Source organism: Paroedura picta, chromosome 6 (assembly GCF_049243985.1).
Source record: "Paroedura picta isolate Pp20150507F chromosome 6, Ppicta_v3.0, whole genome shotgun sequence".
Taxonomy (NCBI): Eukaryota; Metazoa; Chordata; class Lepidosauria; order Squamata; family Gekkonidae; genus Paroedura; species Paroedura picta.
This window is the reverse complement of record NC_135374.1, coordinates 1,991,791-2,012,319: the sequence shown is the minus strand read 5'-3', so window position 1 is coordinate 2,012,319 and position 20,529 is coordinate 1,991,791. Positions and strand designations below refer to the sequence as shown.

The 20,529-nt window shown below is 55.0% G+C and overlaps 1 protein-coding gene across 2 annotated transcripts in view; it reads right to left on the bottom strand.

Moving 5' to 3' along the window:
- LOC143839309 (cGMP-dependent 3',5'-cyclic phosphodiesterase-like) overlaps positions 1-20,529 on the bottom strand; it is a 343,019-nt gene that overhangs the window by 111,623 nt on the left and 210,867 nt on the right. For both annotated transcript variants that reach the window (XM_077341142.1, XM_077341143.1), the window contains one exon: positions 17,777-17,866. In XM_077341142.1, coding sequence (XP_077197257.1) covers positions 17,777-17,866 — 90 coding nt within the window. The remainder of the gene's footprint in view (positions 1-17,776; positions 17,867-20,529) is intronic.

The window sequence follows — 20,529 nt, the reverse complement described above, 5'->3', positions numbered from 1 at the left end:
AACAGAAACAGAAAGGGCCAAAGAGGAGGTCCTGCTACGGTTGCCAGCTCCAGTTTGGGAAAATCCTGGATGCTTTGGGGGTGGAGCTCGGGAAGGGCGGAGTTTGGGGAGGGACCTCAGCTGAGTGTAACGCTGTACAGTCCACCCACGAAAGTGCTCGTCTCTTCCAGTAGAACCAAATTCAACACTGTGCCAGGAAACCTGTCGGATTTCACGTTTGTTGTGCCCTGGGCGAATGTAGTCTAGAGGGGGGGGGGAGTACGGTGGCCGCAAAGATGGCGTCCGTTTCCTCTTGCGCATCTCTGGTGCATCACTTTACAACAGTGTGCTGCACCAAGATATCACCGGAACACAAGGTGCGGCCACTACAGCGTGTTGAATCTTGCCCACGAGTCACACAGTAGAGCTTCCCTCCCTCGGCCTCGCCAGGTCCTTGGTCCAATCCCCGGCTCCTCTGGCCCCGCCTCGGACGAGGAGAGATCATCTTCACATCTTCACCTTTTCAACCCGACAAGAGACGGCTTCATTATCTTCTCCCTTTCTGGACAAGGCTGGTCTCTTTGGGAAGGGACGTTTTACCACCTTCTATGGGGAATCATTCCACCAAGCCCCTTCTTCACTTTCAGCATTCAGCTACTGAGTATGCCTGACAGAGAGGTCAGGGGAGGGCTGGTCCCGTTTTGGGAGACTTGTCAGATTTGAGGACAATGTTGAGCGACATAGACAGCTCCTGACCTGGGGCTTATGTGGCCCAGGAGCACACGGCACAGTTGATAACGCATGCAGTTATAGTCCTAGAATCCGAGATGGAAGGGGCCATACAGGCCATTGGGTCCCACATCCTGTGGAATGTAGGATTGACCCAAGTAGAGGGATAGATTCGTGGAGGAGGAGTCTATCACTGGCTACGAGCCACAATGACTAAGGAGAACTAAACCTCTGCATCCCGGAGCCAGAATGCAACTTCAGGGGAAGGCCTCTCTACTCTGTGGCTGGCCCTGCAGAGGAACCGGCTGGCCCCTGGGTGAGACGGGAGGCTGGACTGGACGAGAGAGCCCTGAGATTACTGAAGTTGGTTCTTAGATGCCGCTTTTCTCTACCCGATGGAGGCTCAAAGCAGCTTCCAGTCGCCTTCCCTTTCCTCTCCCCACAACAGACACCTTGTGAGGTGGGTGAGGCTGAGAGAGCCCTGATATTAATGAAGAAGAAGAGGAGTTGGGTCTTATATGCTGCTTTTCTCTACCCAAAGGAGGCTCAAAGCAGCTTCCATTCACCTTCCCTTCCTCTCCTCACAACAGACACCCTGTGAGAGAGGGGAGGCTGCGGGAGCCCTGAGATTACTGAAGAAGAAGAAGAGTTGGTTCTTAGATGCCGCTTTTCTCTACCCAAAGGAGACTCAAAGCGGCTTACACAGAATCACAGAATCGTAGAATCACAGAATCATAGAATCCTAGAGTTGGAAGGGGCCATACAGGCCATCTAGTCCAACCCCCTGCTCTACGCAGGATCAGCCCAAAGCATCTGAGAAAAACTATTCTGTAAGAACAGCTCTAACAGGACTGTGACGAGCCCAAGGTCACCCATCTGGCTTCATGTGGAGGGGCAGGGACTCAAATCTGGCTCCCTGAATTAGAAGCCACTGCTCTTAACCTCTACACCAGGGGTGGCCAGATTGCGGTTCTCCAGATGCCCATGGACTACAGTTCCCATGAGTCCCACTGGACACCTGGAGGGCCACAGAGTGATCAACCCTCCTCCCCACCAAGCTGGCTCTCAGTTTGCATTTGAAAAAAGCTGCCGAAAGCCATTTGGAGCTCCCAGGGTAGAGCAAGGCATAAATCTGCAAGAAGGTGGGTCAGATCTGTTTTCCCTGCCCTTCTCCTCCGACTCCCCACCCACGCTGAGGGCAGGACTCGTTGCCTGCACTCCCAAGCGCCTCTCGGCTGTGCCAGCTCAGGGGAGAGAGGGCATAGCTCATTGCCACATGCGGAGGCTGCCCGAGGAAATGAACCGCGGAGGGGCCGGAGCAGGCGAGGGCAATGGATGGCACCCAAGAGCTCTGCAGACCCATTAGCGCCAGATAATGTTGGAAATAATGCTCATGGCGGCCACAGTGCGATTCGCAGTGATTGTGCTGCAGCAACGGGCCCCGTTTCGTTCTGCGTCGAATGCTCTTGGAGTTCCAAAGCCCCGGCTCGTCTGAGCCCCCCTCCTGGCCCAAATTGCAGGCTCCGTGGTCCTCTCCTGGGGCGGGCAGCGCTCCCTGCAAATTGCTGGCTTAAAACCCAGGAGTGACACCTGAAATTATGCAACATTTAAGGCGGCGGAGGCGTGGGGAGAGGAGGGCAGGGATGCTTCAGGGGTGCTGGGGAGAGGCACAGCTGTGGGCCTCGAAAAAGGGGAGGCAGGAGGGTGAGGGGCTGAAATGGTAGCCAACCTCCAGGTAGGGCCTGGAGGACTCCTGGAATGACTACAGGTATCCCGACTGCAGGGGTCAGTTTCCCTGGAGGAAATGGCTGCTTCGGAGGGGGGGCTCTTGTGGCATTAGATCCTGCTGGGGCTCCACCCCTCCCCTCTGCAAACCCCACCAGGCTCCCCTCCCCCCTGCAAGTGTGGTGTCGCAGTTAAGAGTGGCAGCCTCTAGTCTGGAGAACTGAGTTCAATTTCCCCCTCCTCCACATGCAGCCAGCTGAGTGACCTTGGGCCAGTCCCTGTTCTCTTAAGGCTGTTTTCATTGAGCAGTTCTCTTAGAGCTCTCTCAGCCCCACCTGCCTCCCAGGGTGTCTGTTGTGGGGAGAGCAAGGGAAGGCGATGGGAAGCCTCTCTGAGACTCCTTCAGGGAGTGAAAAGCAAGGTCCATAAAACAGCTCTTCTTCTTTGAGAGCCAGCATGGCATCGCGGTTAAGAGGGGCAGCCTCGAATCTGGAGGACCGGGTTTGATTCCTCTCTCCTCCTCCACATGCAGCCAGCTGGGTGCCCTGGGGCCACTCCTGGTTCTCTTAGAGCTGTTCTCATAGAACAGTTCTCTCAGAGCTCTCTCAGCCCCACCTATTTCACCGGGTGTCTGTTGCGGGGAAAGCCCGCTATGGGACTCCTTCAGGGATGAAAAGTGGGGCATAAACCGCCCAGCTCATCTTCTTGTCTCCTGCTGATGCAGAACCACATCATGTCCAGGCAAAGGAACTGGCGGGGGGGGGGGCGTGGGAGGCCTCTGCCAGGGACTCACGAGAGCAGCTGCCGGCCTGAGTGGGCAATACTGAGTTGGATGGACCAGGGTCTGATTCAGCAGAAGGCAGCGTCCTGCACACTCCATTGGGGGCGGGGCCGTGGCCCACTGGAACCACATCTGCTTGGCATGTGGACGGTTCTCAGTTTACGCCCGAGAATCTCCCGTTAATAAAGGACTAGATTTCTGGGGATGGGAAGGCCCCTCCTCTGCCTGAGACCCCAGAGAGCTGTTGCCAGACTGAGGCTGCCATGTGGAGGATGGAGCTGTTCTCTCTTGACCCGGAGGGACTGACCAGAACCAATGGGATGAAATTAATTCAAAAGAAATTCCGTCTCAACCTCCGGAAGAAATTCCTGACAGTCAGAGAGGTTCCTCAGTAGAACAGGCTTCATTGGGAGGTGGTGGGTTCTCCCTCTTTGGGGGTTTTTAAACAGAGGCTGGAGAGCCATCTGACGGAGAGGCTGATTCTGTGAAGGCTCAAGGGGGTGGCAGGTGACAGTGGATGAGCGAGACGGTTGTGAGTGTCCTGCATAGTGCAGGGGGTTGGACTAGATGACCCAGGAGGTCCCTTCCAACTCTGTGATTCTATGAGAGGACAGTTCTCACCTTGATGGACCAGGGTGAATAGGAGCAGGGCCCCGGGCCCCTCCAGCCAGGCTCCTCTGCTGTTCCCTCTTTGCCGGGGTCCTGTTTCTGTTAGCAAATCCCCATCTGCCAAACTGCATCCTGGGAGAACTCAAGCGAGTGTGGCGTGGCTCGCTGGCTAGAGCCGTCTGGAGCTCTGCAGGGCCCGCCTCTCTGCAGTGGGCTTCCCCTCTGCTTGCCGCAGGGGCTGATGCCCGGACCGTCTCGGCTCGAACGGCGCAGGCTGCTCCAGCACGCCGTTTAGGGAGAACGTCTCCATTCATCCCGCTCTTCCCTCATCCCAAAATTTATATCCCTGCAACCAGCTAGGAGAAGCTCTTGTGGCAGCTAACCATTGGTAGCTGCAAAATCATTTTCAAGGCACAAAAAATCGGGAAACGGGCCAGACTTTTAAAGACACAAACAGCAAGCCGGAAATGCAGCATCTTTACGAAGTGTCCGCCTCTGCTGAGCAGATTCACATTCTTCCCAAGGCCGTCTGTCCCACTCTTTGCCTCTGTGCCAAAGGAGAGATAGAAGATGGGGCTGAACCAGGAGGAGTCACGGCTGAAGGCTACAGCGTTAGTTTTGCTTGCAGAAAGTCCCAGGTTCAATCCCCAGCAGCATCTCCTGTTTATAACAAGGCTCAGATGTCAGATGCTGAGAAAGAGTCCAGAAAGCTGCCGACAGTCAGAGTAGCCACCACTGACCTTGATAGACCAAGAGCCTGATCTAGTCTAAGGCAACTTCATGTGTTGGGGAGGGGCCATGGTGGCTCAGTGGCAGAGTGTCTGCTTGGCATGCAGAAGGTCCCCGGTTCAGTCCCCAGTGTCTCTACTCAAAGGGACCGGGCAGGAGGGGAGGGAAATACCTCAGTGGCTCAGTGGCAGAGCCTCTGCTTGGCATGCATAAGGTCCCCGGTTCAGTCCACAGCAGCAACTCCAGTTGGAAGGAGCAAGCAGGGGGTGACAGGGAAAGACTTCCCCTGCCTGAGATCCTCGGGGAGCTGCTGCCAGTCTGAGTAGATTCCAGCAGCATCTCCTTAGAATGCCAAAGGTCTGGAGGGCAGCCCCTCCAGCTTCAGGGGCAGTTGAGCCACAAGGGATGAGGCCCTACCTCCGGCCCTCCTTGGAAATCTCCCTGGGTCATCAGAACGGCCACTAGCAGAACGCAGAATGGGGTGTAAGGTTGTTCTAGCCTAAGGAGGTGGTGAGCTCCCCCTCTCTGGCAGTCTTCAAGCAAAGGTTGGATACACACTTTTCTTGGATGCTTTAGGATGCTTTGGGCTAATCCTGCGTTGAGCAGGGGGTTGGACTAGATGGCCTGCATGGCCCCTTCCCACTCTAGGATTCTATGATTCTATGATAAATACTTGAAGATACCTGGGGTAGGGGTGGGCCATGCTCCTCCCAGTACAAGTGGCCAACCCCACATCCCGTTTTGTCCTCCGAGGCTCTCTTGTTGCATCTGCTTGGAGTTGCATTCGGGTTTTAATTAGCGTGCCTTAAAAGGCTGCCATGAATACTCTTCAGAAGGGAAACAGATTCTGCGTCCCTTGTGTGCGTCCTGCAGGATTCTCCACCTGCTCCGCGAAAGGGGAGGAGGTGCTGTTCCTTTTCTCAAAAGTTGCATTTCTTTCCCACCCTCCCGTTTCTCCATTTCTCTGCCACCTCAATTATATCTGCTGCCGTTTTCTTCTTCCGATCTGGTTGTGGCAGATTGGGAAGGATTCGGCAGGCGCTAGGAGGACATTTCATGTTAGTGGCTTCAAGAGACGCAGTGCTCTCCCTGAGTCAGCAAAGCATAAGGATGGGGAAGTCTCTGCCAGGTGATTAATCTCTCCCTCCTCACGGAGGCAGGGTTAATTAAAGGGGAACCATCCCTGTCCCGCGAACAAGGGGGCTGGTGAGAAATGATTCCCACCCACCATTTGTCTCTCTGTAGCAAGAGGGGGGGGGGTAGAAAGACCCACTTGATTTCCATTCTTCAGTTTATTTCCTTGTTTATATCCCATAGATCTCCCTCGAGGGGACCTGAAATGGATTACAGCATTCTCCTCTTTTCCTTTTATCCTCACAATAACCCTGTGAGGTAGGATAGGCCGATTAGAACAAGGGTTGGTTCTTAGCGCTTTAGGATGCTTAGGGCTGATCCTGCGTTGAGCAGGGGGTTGGACTAGATGGCCTGTATGGCCCCTTCCAACTCTGTGATTCTATAATTCTATATGCCGCTTTTCCCTACCCGAAGGAGTCTCAAAGCCGCTGACAATCGCCTTCCCTTTCCTCTCCCCACAACAGACATCCTGTGATGTAGGAGGGACTGAGGGAGCTCTAATGGAACTGCTCTGCAAAAACAGCCCTAAGAGAACTGTGACTAGCCCAATGTTTCCCTGCTGGCTGCTGTGTTGGAGCGGTGCTGGAAACGAACCTGGATCTCCCGATTAGAGGCTGCCACACTTAACCACTAAACCATGACAGGTCTCTAAAAGAAAAATAGTTGGTTTTTTGTAGCCTGCTTTTTACTACCTGAAGGAGTCTTATCAATGCTTTTTCTTGCCTCTGCCCTCAACAAACACCCTGTGAGGTAGGTAGGCCTGAGCGAGCTCTGAGAGAACTGCTTTAAGAGAGCTGCTCTAAGAGAACTTTAACTAGCCCAAGGATGCATGTGGAGGAGGAGTGAGGACTCAAACTCCACAAGCTGATTTTATATACACCTTTTCACTATTCTCCAATCAGCTTACAAACACCTTTCCCTTCCTCTCCCCACAACAGACACCTTATGCGGTACGTGGGGCTAGAGAGCTCTGAGAGAACTGTGACTGGCTCAAGGTCACCCGGCTGGAGGCGTGGGGAATAAGCCTGGCTCTCCAGATCAGATTCTGCTGCTCTTAAGCACAACACCACGCTGGCTGCCAACCTCAAGGTGCGACCTTGAGATGTCCCCAGATTATAACTAAATCTCCAGACTATGCCTATCAGTTCCCCTGGAGAACATGGCCTCTATGGGGGGTGCCCCCGGAGGCAGTATATCCCCCTGCTTGAAGACCCCCCCCCCACATCTCCAGGAATTCCCAGACCTGGAGCTGGCAACCCAGTGCAGACTTCTGGTTCGTACTTGGCTCATGATTCAGGCGCACGCTACCAACAGGGCCTATCAAGACCAGCACATTTCGACACGGTCCCTGCCGCAGACCCAGCTGCCGCAGTCAGGAGGAATCCTGAGATTTAGGAGCCGGATCGCAGGGCTGTCCGCGGTGCCCCGTCCCCGTCCAGAGTTTTCGCCTTCAGGCTCGGCTGCCAGGAAGCTTCGGGGGGTTGCTAGGAATGAAGGCGTCAATCAAGGGAGGGGCGAAATTAATTATCAGAGCTCTAACGGAGGAGTTGGAAGAACGCGAGGCGTGAGAGCATGTTTGAGGGAGCCGAAGGGGCTTTGAACCAAGGAACAGTGAACAGGGAGAGGAATGGGAAGGCGACTGGAAGCCGCTTTGAGCCTCCTTCAGGTAGGGAAAAGCGGCATATAAGAACCAACTCTGCTTCTTTCTCCTTCTCCTTCTCCTTCTCCTTCTCCTTCTCCTTCTCCTTCTTCTTATGTGTTAGAAGCCTTTTCGCCTCACAATAAATGGCTTTTGAGGCTAAGAGTCTGTTCGGATCGGAGGTGACCCTGATCAGAGGAAACCCTCCTGCAAGATGCTCCGAAATTGCTTAAATACTAGTATTTCACCCCCCCCCCCGAAGGAATCCCAAAGCGGATTACAAAACACCTTTGAGAGAACTGCTCTGTGAGAACAGCTCTGAGAGAACTGTGACTGGCCCAGAGTCACCCAGCTGGCTGCACGTGGAGGAGCGGGGAATCGAACCCGGCTCCCCAGATTAGAGTCTGCTGCTCTTTAACCACTACACCACACTGGCTCTCAAAGAAGAAGAGTTGGTGTTTTCTACCCTGCTCTTCGCTACCCGAAGGAATCCCAAAGCGTCTTATACGCCCTTTCCCCTCTTCTCCCCACAACAGACAGTGGTGAAATAGGTGAGGCTGGGAGAGCTCTAAGAGAACTGTTCTGCAATAACTGCTCTGAGAGAACTGTGACTGGCCCAGAGTCACCCAGCTGGCTGCATGTGGAGGAGCAGGGAAGCAAACCCGGCTCTCCAGATTAGAGAGCTGATTCGAATTCAGGTAGCACCTCAGAGATCAACGATATTTGGGGGAATGGAGTGAGCTGTCAAGAATCAGAGGTGTTGAAAAGGAGCTTTGATTCTTGAAATCCCATAAACTCCCCCCCCCCCAAAATCTTTGTGGCCAAACAGGCCCGCTTCAGCCCTATTCCACCAAGGGGTTGCCAACTCTGGGCAGGGCTTTGCCATCTTCGTATCTTGCTGCCGCCACTGGCCAGTATACAGGATTTCCCGTGGAGACAGCCAGAGTCTCTCGGCCTCCCTGCCTCAGTCCTGAGGCCAGCCTCCATGTGGTTAGCAGAGAGAATGAAGCATCAGGCTGCTTAAGAATAAAGCCTTTCTTTTATTCAGAAGTGAAACTGCTGTGTATAGAAAGAAGAGAGGAGAGACCTAACCGCCTAGCTAGCTGTTGTCGGCAGTCATGCTTCTGTTGCTCAACTGCTGTTGTGGAGGAAATCAGGGAGGAAGTCGGTTCAAAAAGAGCCGGAAGCCAACCTGGACACAGGAAGAGGCAGTTTGGAAATCATCAGGAAGTTCCTATCCTATCTATGCTAAATTTACATCTCCCCTGATGCCCCCAGAACACCCTTTAGATTCCACTTAATCACGCACACCGCTGAGTTTGCGTTTTCCGACATCTGCCATTCGCCGAAAACCCCCCTTGCAAAGGAAACCGTTCTGTCACAGTCTTGTTGGTCCCCAAGGAACGCACGAACTCGTATTCTTCTATTCATGCACAAAACAACTTATTTTAGGCTTTCGGAATTTAATGAACGTCGCACGAATGATTTTCCTTTCTGAACACCACCGTTTAGAAACAACTTTTTGCGTTTAAGAGACTTGGAAGGCTTTTATCTGGCATTCTCAAAACGGCAACGTGGAAATGTATGCAAAGGGAGGCCGTGAAATCTGTTCTTTGGCGGAGGGACAGATTGAGAGATCTTTGACTGGCAGGTAGCCAAGCCAGGCTAATTATTTCTATGACGCTTGGCTGGAAAGCTCGTTGGCGGACTGAAGGGGGGGAGCGGAGGAAGGGGGCGTGTGAATCATGGAGTGACAAATGGGAGAAAGCCGCTCAGAGGTGGGGATTGGCCAGAGGGAGGGCAAGATGGGGAAAGCCGGAGATCAGAGCTCATGGAGAACAGGAGAACCTCACGAGAGCCCTGCTGGGTCAGGCCAGGGGGGGTCCCTCCAGTCCAGCCTCCCGTCTCACCCAGGGGCCAGCCAGTCCCTCTGCAGGGCCAGCCACAGGGCAGAGAGGCCGAGGCCTTCCCCTGAGAAGAGCCTCAGAAGAGCCCTGCTGGGTCAGGCCAGGGAGGGTCCCCCCAGTCCAGCCTCCCGTCTCACCCAGGGGCCAGCCAGTTCCTCTGCAGGGCCAGCCACAGGGCAGAGAGGCCGAGGCCTTCCCCTGAGAAGACCCTCAGAAGAGCCCTGCTGGGTCAGGCCAGGGAGGGTCCCTCCAGTCCAGCCTCCCGTCTCACCCAGGGGCCAGCCAGTTCCTCTGCAGGGCCAGCCACAGGGCAGAGAGGCCGAGGCCTTCCCCTGAGAAGAGCCTCAGAAGAGCCCTGCTGGGTCAGGCCAGGGAGGGTCCCCCCAGTCCAGCCTCCCGTCTCACCCAGGGGCCAGCCAGTTCCTCTGCAGGGCCAGCCACAGGGCAGAGAGGCCGAGGCCTTCCCCTGAGAAGACCCTCAGAAGAGCCCTGCTGGGTCAGGCCAGGGAGGGTCCCTCCAGCCCAGCCTCCCGTCTCACCCAGGGGCCAGCCAGTTCCTCTGCAGGGCCAGCCACAGGGCAGAGAGGCCGAGGCCTTCCCCTGAGAAGACCCTCAGAAGAGCCCTGCTGGGTCAGGCCAGGGAGGGTCCCTCCAGTCCAGCCTCCCGTCTCACCCAGGGGCCAGCCAGTTCCTCTGCAGGGCCAGCCACAGGGCAGAGAGGCCGAGGCCTTCCCCTGAGAAGACCCTCAGAAGAGCCCTGCTGGGTCAGGCCAGGGAGGGTCCCTCCGGTCCAGCCTCCCGTCTCACCCAGGGGCCAGCCAGTTCCTCTGCAGGGCCAGCCACAGGGCAGAGAGGCCGAGGCCTTCCCCTGAGAAGACCCTCAGAAGAGCCCTGCTGGGTCAGGCCAGGGAGGGTCCCTCCGGTCCAGCCTCCCGTCTCACCCAGGGGCCAGCCAGTTCCTCTGCAGGGCCAGCCACAGGGCAGAGAGGCCGAGGACTTCCCCTGAGAAGACCCTCAGAAGAGCCCTGCTGGGTCAGACCAGGGAGGGTCCCTCCAGTCCAGCCTCCTGTCTCACCCAGGGGCCAGCCAGTTCCTCTGCAGGGCCAGCCACAGGGCAGAGAGGCTGAGGCCTTCCCCTGAGAAGACCCTCAGGAGAGCCCTGCTGGGTCAGGCCAGGGAGGGTCCCTCCAGTCCAGCCTCCGTTCTCACCCAGGGGCCAGCCAGTTCCTCTGCAGGACCAGCCACAGGGCAGAGAGGCCGAGGCCTTCCCCTGAGAAGACCCTCAGAAGAGCCCTGCTGGGTCAGGCCAGGGAGGGTCCCTCCAGTCCAGCCTCCCGTCTCACCCAGGGGCCAGCCAGTTCCTCTGCAGGGCCAGCCACAGGGCAGAGAGGCTGAGGCCTTCCCTGATGTTGCCTGCTGTCGCTGGGATTCTGAGGCTCGGTGCCTCTGAATGTGGAGGTTCCCTTTAGTCACCAGCCACTGATAGACTGCTCCTCCACAAATCTACTGAATCCCCATTGAAACTGTTTATTCTTGTGGCCTATGGCAGTGAATCCCACTCAGGGTAAAGTGGTATTTCCTTGTGTCTGACTGAACCTACTGCCCATCAGCTTCATCGGAGAGACGCAGGGCACACAGTGCTCTCTGCTGGGGGGGAGGGGGTGCCATGTGTGCCCCAGATGCTCTGTGTTGAACTCGAGATTATCGCTTGCTTGATCTGCCTGCTAGCCTGTCTCCTCTCAGCTTTGCCAGAACAGCCCCGCACGGGTTCAGACTTTTTCCTCGACAAGCATCCTATTTCCCACAGTGACCCTTTAGGCAGAGTTCTGTGACAACAGCCTCCTCCTGATGATCTGTCCCTCCTTTGCACCCTCTGTTCCAAGGTAGACAGCTCCTGGACATGGAGGTTCATTTTGTTTTCAGGTCTTTGAATTTGCCAGAGCTCTCCTCTTCCGTGCACATCTGCCTTAACTTTTGACTCTGGTTTCGATCTGGATCGCGGTCAGTCAGTTTTCACACACGCAAACAGAACGTGTGCTGGATTTACAGCTCGACTCATTCACGCGTGTTGATGGTCATAAGATGACACGTTTGGTGCATTTTTATATCCTGTTCGATTGTGTTCTTTCCCTTCTTCGTTTCATTTCAAATGTTTATGATTATTCCTTTGTTTTCGTGAGGAGTTCATTTCCAGCTCATCCTTTGCTGCCAGGCTGAGAAAACCAGGGGACAAATATTTGAAAATGCTGATCTGATGACTTCTAAAGACCACCAGAACATCTTCTGTTGGTGAGTTCCAAATATGAACCATGTTCATTCTGGCTCGTTCCAGCCACTGGCTTTACGGACCCCAACTGGGAGAACGCCCCTCCTGGGCGAGATTCGGGTATAGCCACCTGTGACCAATGCCTGACCAGGTGCCTCTCGGCTGTGGGCTCCCAAGGGCGTGGTCGGGCACCTTTCCCGAAAATGAGCCTGCCCATTAGCCTTTCTTCCCCCCACAGCAAATGACATTCTCTCCAAACCCCAATTCAGGGACTGCTGGTTGACAAAAGAGGAACATTCCTTCTGATCTCGGGCGGCTGAAAAGAATTAATTAAAATCCAAACACAACCAAAGCTTCTTGCCTGTGGAAGCTCAGTGAAAACTGCCCTGGTGCCAAACCGGGACATTCTCCTTCGGTCTGGCTGGAGGACACAAACGCTCAGTCCTGTCAACAGGATACCCCCTTCTCCTTCAGCCGGCAAGAGGTCAGACTGAAAACACACAGGGACGCAGCCAAACATCTCTACGATGGGAGTGCCAGCGACAGAACGCAGAGAAACAGGAAGCCGGACTGCTAAATTCCTGCTGGGAGGCTGAGGGGGCCACTCATTCTCTCTTGGCATACCCTACCTCACAGGGTTGTTGTGAAAAGGAGAGATGGTTTTTTTATACCCCACTTTTCATGACTTGAAGAAATCTCTTGCAATTGCCTTCCCTTTCCTCTCCTTACAACAGACACCCTGTGAGGGAGGGGAGGCCGAGAGAGCCCTGAGATTACTGAAGAAGAAGAAGAAGAAGAAGAAGAAGAAGAAGAGTTGGTTCTTATATGCCGCTTTTCTCTACCCAGTCTCAAAGCGGCTTCCAATTGCCTTCCCTTTCCTCTCCCCACAACAGACACCCTGTGAGGGAGGGGAGGCCGAGAGAGCCCTGAGATTACTGAAGAAGAAGAAGAAGAAGAAGAAGAAGAAGAAGAAGAAGAAGAAGAAGAAGAAGAAGAAGAAGAAGAAGAAGAAGAAGAAGAAGAAGAAGAAGAAGAAGAAGAAGAAGAGTTGGTTCTTATATGCCGCTTTTCTCTACCCAGTCTCAAAGCGGCTTCCAATTGCCTTCCCTTTCCTCTCCTCACAACAGACACCCTGTGAGGGAGGGGAGGCTGAGAGAGCCCTGAGATTACTGAAGAAGAAGAAGAGTTGGTTCTTATATGCCGCTTTCCTCTACCAGAAGGAGTCTCAAAGCGGCTTCCAATCGCCTTCCCTTTCCTCACCTCACAACAGACACCCTGTGAGGGAGGGGAGGCTGAGAGAGCTCTGAGATTACTGAGGAGGAGGAGGGGGAGGAGGAGAAGAAGAAGAAGAGGAGGAGGAGGAGTTTGGAAGCCGCTTTGAGACTCCTTCGGGTAGGGAAAAGTGGTATCTAAGAACCAACTCTTCTTCTTCTGTCAAGTGTGCTCCGGGGGGGGGGGGGGTCACGGCCATCTCACGAGCAACCTGGCTGCCCACGTGTGGTTGCCCAGCACAGCCTGAGAGGAGGGCTGCATAGATGCTTGGAGGGGGCAGGGGCGGGCGGGCACAGAACGTAGCTATTATCTGGCGGCATTAATGCTGTAATGCGGGGAGATTAGGCACACAATAGCCCGGCAGAGCGGTGGGGATCCGGCATTGTTGGCTGCTGTGCGCTTGGGGAAGGAGGGAGGGCGTGCGCAGGCGATTAGCAAAATGTCAGAAGGAATGATTTCATGTTTCGGAATAACTAACGGCAGCAGGGACAGGGAAGGAGGCGGAGTGGTACAAACCACGTCTTCGGAAAGCGCCCAAGGTGACCTTCCCTCCTCTGCCCACCTGCCGGGAAGGAACTGGGAAGGACATGCCCCACCTGGCATGTAGGACTGTGCCTGATTCAAGAGCATTAAGAAGCATGTCCCACAGTAGGAATCAAGGGAGATGTGTACTGAGTATCCAGACTACAAACTTCCTGATACTTTCAAATGATCTTCTTCTGTGTGCTGATTGGCTCAGTTGGAGGCTTTGAGCACACTTCCTGTTTCTTTTCCTCCAGAACAGTTAGTCAGTTAGGACAATCTCTCTCCTCTCTCCTTCACAAAGTTTATTTATTTTATTCTTCTGTTTGTCCCCTTCCCCTCCTGGCATGTTCTTTCTCTTCTCCATAAAGCTATTGATTCTTCATCGAGCCAGAGCTTGGTTCCTCCTCCTTTGCATACTGAAATGCTGCCAAACTGGAAAAGTCCGTGATGCACCAGTATGAGAAAAACAGTGTTTTTTGTGAATGACCGAGGATTGGGGAGGTTTAAGGTTCAACTCCCTGGTCAGTTACTCCTGGTTGTCCCCTGTATGAGATGGGAGGCTGGACTGGAGGGACCCTCCCTGGCCTGACCCAGCAGGGCTCCTCTGAGGGTCTTCTCAGGGTAAGGCCTCGGCCTCTCTGCCCTGTGGCTGGCCCTGCAGAGGAACTGGCTGGCCCCTGGGTGAGACGGGAGGCTGGACTGGAGGGACCCTCCCTGGCCTGACCCAGCAGGGCTCTTCTGAGGGTCTTCTCAGGGGAAGGCCTTGGCCTCTCTGCCCTGTGGCTGGCCCTGCAGAGGAACTGTCTGGCCCCTGGGTGAGACGGGAGGCTGGACTGGAGGGACCCTCCCTGGCCTGACCCAGCAGGGCTCTTCTGAGGGTCTTTTCAGGGGAAGGCCTCGGTCTCTCTGCCCTGTGGCTGGCCCTGCAGAGGAACTGGCTGGCCCCTGGGTGAGACGGGAGGCTGGACTGGAGGGACCCTCCCTGGTCTGACCCAGCAGGGCTCTTCTGAGGGTCTTCTCAGGGGAAGGCCTCGGCCTCTCTGCCCTGTGGCTGGCCCTGCATAGGAACTGGCTGGCCCCTGGGTGAGACGGGAGGCTGGACTGGAGGGACCCTCCCTGGTCTGACCCAGCAGGGCTCTTCTGAGGGTCTTCTCAGGGGAAGGCCTCAGCCTCTCTGCCCTGTGGCTGGCCCTGCAGAGGAACTGGCTGGCCCCTGGGTGAGACGGGAGGCTGGACTGAAGGGACCTACTTCTTCTAGAATCCTCTTCTTCCATGCAACTACGGCGGCACGGTTGGTGTGGGCGAAGCACTGGAAGGCGACTGAGACTCCAACTATTTCTACATGGCTTGATAAATTAGCGGACTTAGCAAAAATGGCAAGACTCACCAACATGGTTAAGAAGAGATCTCCGGAAGAATATGATGAACAGTGGAGTGATTATTTGGACTTTCTTAAGAAAGACAGCAGTAACTGTTAGAGTAGGACCAATATGTAATGGGAACTGACTATATATCTCTTGAGATAATATCAGACTACATCAAGTATGATATACGTGCATTGATGACACTTATCAGCTGGTCGCTTCTTTGTTTTTTGCTTTTCTGTAAATGCTTTTTATAAGAACAAATAACAATAAAAACTGAATTAAAAAAAAAATGAGAAACAGGAACTGGCTGGCCCCTGGGTGAGACGGGAGGCTGGACTAGAGGGACCCTCCCTGGCCTGACCCAGCAGGGCTCTTCTGAGTGTTTTATCAGGGGAAGGCCTCGGCCTCTCTGCCCTGTGGCTGGCCCTGCAGAGGGACTGGCTGGCCCCTGGGTGAGACAGGAGGCTGGACTGGAGGGACCCTCCCTGGCCTGACCCAGCAGGGCTCTTCTGAGGCTCTTATCAGGGGAAGGCCTCGGCCTCCCTGCCCTGTGGCTGGCCCTGCAGAGGAACTGGCTGGCCCCTGGGTGAGACGGGAGGCTGGGCTGGAGGGACCCTCCCTGGCCTGACCCAGCAGGGCTCTTCTGAGAGTCTTCTCAGGGGAAGGCCTCGGCCTCCCTGCCCTGTGGCTGGCCCTGCAGAGGAACTGGCTGGCCCCTGGGTGAGACGGGAGGCTGGACTGGAGGGACCCTCCCTGGCCTGACCCAGCAGGGCTCTTCTGAGGGTCTTCTCAGGGGAAGGCCTCGGCCTCCCTGCCCTGTGGCTGGCCCTGCAGAGGAACTGGCTGGCCCCTGGGTGAGACGGGAGGCTGGACTGGAGGGACCCTCCCTGGCCTGACCCAGCAGGGCTCTTCTGAGGCTCTTATCAGGGGAAGGCCTCGGCCTCCCTGCCCTGTGGCTGGCCCTGCAGAGGAACTGGCTGGCCCCTGGGTGAGACGGGAGGCTGGACTGGAGGGACCTCCCTGGCCTGACCCAGGAGGGCTCTTCTGAGGGTCTTCTCAGGGGAAGGCCTCGGCCTCTCTGCCCCGTGGCTGGCCCTGCAGAGGACCTGGCTGGCCCCTGGGTGAGACGGGAGGCTGGACTGGAGGGACCCTCCCTGGCCTGACCCAGCAGGGCTCTTCTGAGGCTCTTATCAGGGGAAGGCCTCGGCCTCCCTGCCCTGTGGCTGGCCCTGCAGAGGAGCTGGCTGGCCCCTGGGTGAGACGGGAGGCTGGACTGGAGGGACCCTCCCTGGCCTGACCCAGCAGGGCTCTCCTGAGGGTCTTCTCAGGGGAAGGCCTCGGCCTCTCTGCCCTGTGGCTGGCCCTGCAGAGGAACTGGCTGGCCCCTGGGTGAGACGGGAGGCTGGACTGGAGGGACCCTCCCTGGCCTGACCCAGCAGGGCCCCTATGAAGGTCTTGTGTCCTTACGGAGTGAGCTCTACCTTGGTTCTATGCAGCCTCCTGCAAATAAGACAGGGTTGGCAGGTTCCTCCTGGCAGCCAGTGAGAGATTGAGCAAGATGGACCAGAGGCCAGAGGGATGCTCTGCTGATGTGCAGTGACAAATCTACATTGCTGCCCACATGGCCCTGAAGTGACACCATCACACCTGGTTAGTCAGGGTGGCACGCTGTCTTTGGGCAAAAAGTCTGGCTTCTACCGCAGAGCTTTTGCCCGAATTCCAGAGCATCACCCCTGATGTTCCAGGCGTGATGCTGTCACTTCTGGGTCACGTGGGCAGTGATGGGGCCATGTCACCACTCTGCTCCTCGGAGTCAGCTTCCCCCCAAACCCAGCTGATTGGCATCTGGGGGCGGCTGTCTGCAGGAACCCTTAACAACCCCCCCCCTCCTCCAAGGAGGACAGAGAAACCACTTTGCACAGTCCAGCGGTGTTGACAGCGTAGCCCGTAGCCAGCCCTGAGGATAAAGAGGGCAGCTAATTTGGAGGCTTCACCATCCAGGGACCTTCACTGATGCACCGTTCAGGTTTTCGGACTCCAGGAGGGTTTGGAAAGTGCCAGGAAAGCCGAGCGTGGCCGGGCGAGAGAGGGGAGCAGGGAGAAGCCGGAAGGAGATGCCCGAAGGAGCACAGCAGCTTTTTCACGGTTCGGCACGCTCAGTAATGGATTTCCACCCTCGAGAGTATCGTTCCGGGGCGCTCCTCGTAGTACACAGGCAGGCGTCGTTGTTACAAGGAGACTCGGGGGACGAAACAGATGGGGAGGGGAGGGGAGGGGCAGGACAGGGAGGAGGATGAGAGCCGTGAAGGAGGGAGGTGTGGCGCCAGAAGCCACAGCGGGTCCCCGAACTCGGCCCCCATCAGCCGTGCATTTCGGAAGAGGTCTCCATGGTTGCTGCAGGCTGCATTTCCATGAGGAGGACAAGCCCTGCTTGGCTTAGTTATTCCATCTCAGAGTCGGAAGGGACCTCTGGGTCACCTGGACCGACCCTCGCCAACACGAAAATTTGGGTCGGGGAACATAACCTGTAAACTCTCCAAGCCCTCCCTGACAAAAGCACCTCACAGAGACCCCCAGCTTGGGCAAGCTCTCTGGGGAGTCCAATCTGTGGGGAGTAGGATAACAAACTGATGCTGGTATGGTTTCTCAGGTGCTGTTAATCTGCTAATCTGTTGAATAGGTATTGTGTTGATTTTAATTGTTAGTATTAAATGTATTGAGAAGGAAGGACTCCCTGGAGAAGAGCCTAATGCTGGGAGCGATCGAGGGCAAAAGAAGAAGGGGGCGACAGAGAATGAGGTGGCTGGATGGAGTCACTGAAGCAGTCGGTGCAAACTTAAATGGACTCCAGGGAATGGTAGAGGACAGGAAGGCCTGGAGGATCATTGTCCGTGGGGTCGCGATGGGTCGGACACGACTTCGCACATAACAACAACAACAACAACAACAACATTGAATGTATGATGCACACCTCCCTGAGCTGGCTCAGGAGGGCAATATAGAAATTCAATAAATAACAACAACAACAGCTCTATTACCACTCTCACCCCAAATCTCCAGGAATCTCCAGACGGAGAGTTGGCAACTCTGCTGGCCAAATGGACGTCCACTTACCACTTTGGGGAGCACGGAGGCGACGGCATCTTTGACCACTTCCCGGAGGCTGGAGACGTCCAGAACAGAGCCCAGGCTCAGCAGAGCATCCTGCGGGGGGGGGGGAGAGAAAGGGGGGGTTAGATCAGTGGGCTCAGAGGCCAGGACCCTCGGAGTTCACTTCAGCTCTTCATTGGGACCCCAGAGTGTTAGTACAGGAACCAAAACTGAATCAAAGAAAGCCCAACTTATATACATGCACAGACAAAAGGATCTTCCCACCAGGGAAAGCTATAGGTCAGATTCGCTTTAAACTGACTGGATCCTGGTTAGACTAGATGGAAGAAGAAGAAGAAGAAGAAGAGTTGGTTCTTATATGCCGCTTTTCCCTACCCGAAGGAGGCTCAAAGCGGCTTACAGTCGCCTTCCCATTCCTCTCCCCACAACAGACACCCTGTGGGGTGGGTGAGGCTGAGAGAGCCCTGATATCACTGCTCGGTCAGAACAGCTTTATCAGTGCCGTGGTGAGCCCAAGGTCACCCAGCTGGCTGCATGTGGGGGAGCGCAGAATCGAACCCGGCATGCCAGATTACAAGTCCGCACTCCTAACCACGACACCAAACTGGCCTCTATGGCCCCTTCCAACTCTTAAGGTTCTAGCTTCCAGGTGGTCAGTCCAGTTTTTTAACACTGCCACACACACCCCTTTTTTTTTGGTGGCAAAGAACAAACCAAGATCTGTATACGGAAGCAGATGAGTTAACATTTAAAAAAAAAATAGCCTATAAATCCTGTTTATGTGGTACATATTGTCATATCATCAATATTTAAGTCCAATTTTAACTTATCAGTAGTTTGGAATAATAATGAAGCTGTTTTACTTCATGCCAGCCTGTAGTTCTTTAAGCTGATCTCTGATCCTCATAAAAATAAAGAGCTGCTGTTATCTGCAATTTTCTGGTCATTTAAAATATTTTTTTATTCACCTTTTCCAAAAAATCTCACACAGGCCAGCCTGAGAACCCAAAGCGGAAATTCGTAAAAACAATCCAATTTAACGCTGGGCAGAAACCCTCAGGGCAGCTATAATATTTACGCAAGCCTCCCCCCCCTCCCCCCCCCCCCCGAGAGCAGGACGCTCTTCAGGATAAGAAGTATAGCTGGTTTTGTTATACCCTGCTTGTCACTATCTGGAGGAGTCCCAAAGTGGCATACAAACAACTTTATTTTCCTCTCCCCACAACAGACACCCTGTGAGGTAGTTGGGGCTGAGAGAGCTCTCCGAGAACTGTGACGAGTCTGAGGTAACCCAGCAGGCTGCATACGGAGGAGAAGTGGGGAACTGAAATGTTTTCTCCAGATTAGAGCCCAACACACATTAACCACACCCTGTGCTGGCTCTCTAAGGAAGAAAAGCTGGGTTTTGCAATACCCTGCTTATCTCTACCTGAAGAGGTCTCCAAGCGGCTGACTATCACCTTCCCTTCCTCTCCCCACAACAGTCGCCCTGTGAGGCAGGTAACGCTGAGAGAGCTCTGAGAGAACTGAGACTGAGGCAGGTGATGCTGAGAGAGCTCTGAGAGAACTGAGCCTGGCCCAAGGTCACCCAGCTGGCTGCATGTGGAAGAGGAGTGAGAAACTGAATCCAGCTCTCCGGATCAGAGGCCACCCTGGCTCTCTCCAAAAGCTGAGAATTTCAGAGTAGCTCCCAAAGCTGAGAATTTCTGAATGCCAAATCTTGTACAGAACTGAAAGCCTTTTCATGTCAAACACGCCCCCTCCCCCCAAAATACAATGGGTCTGATGAAGAGACTCTTGAAAGCATATTCCGCCCCCTTCCCAAAAAATCTAGTCAAGCCTTTAAAGTGCTCTTAGACTCAAATCTCGCTGTGCTGCTGCAGACCAAGATGGCAATTCACTCAACCGAAAATCAAAACAGGAAGAGGTCCCAGATCTCAGCCCTGGAGGAAGACCACGACCTGGTCTGGGGCCCTCCCTGCAAAGGCCCCGGCAACCAATGTACTTTGAGACAACTGCCAATGTGCCACGGGAGACATTTTTGAAGCCCTCCAGCCTGTTGAAATTATACGCTCATGGGTGAGGTTGCCTGTCGCTTCTCTGCCGGATTTCTTGCTCCGGGGGATGGAAGCCTGGCTTCTTCCGTTCCACTGCATGACTCCAGCGCCCTCCCTGCTGAGCCCCCCATCCTCAAAGGAAGCTGTCTGGAAGAGCTCAGAGTCCTCTCCTCCTTCAAGCCTTTGGGAAAGCCACTTCTATGATGGGTGCCTCACAAGACAAAGACGCAGTGCACGAGGGGGGGAAATCCTCTCTCTGCTCTGGCATTTCAGCCACAAAGAACATGATCGATGCTCCTAGCGCACACCTGATTTGCCAACGACAGCTTCAAAAGGTCCACGGCTCCCTCAGGGTCCATCTGCACACCTGGCAGGGATGACTGAGGCAAGGGGGGAGGGCTACGCAGATCCCCAAGCGACTGCAATAACAACTCCAAAGGCTTGTGCTCTGAGTACAGAGAGGCTCAGTGGAGTACCAACCCCCCCTGGCACCTGGGCAAGTGGGTAGGTGGGGCTTAGCAACACCAGAGGGCGGGGCCTGTGTAGAGAAACACCCACCCATGAACCAGGCCTCCCTGGTGCCTGGTATCCCCTGGGCCCTGCCGAGGGTGTTGGTGGAGGGGCTAACTTCTTTGACTCATCACCGCTGTTGGGAAGGTGGGACTTTGCACTGGTGGCCTTGGGGGGTGGGGTGGGCTA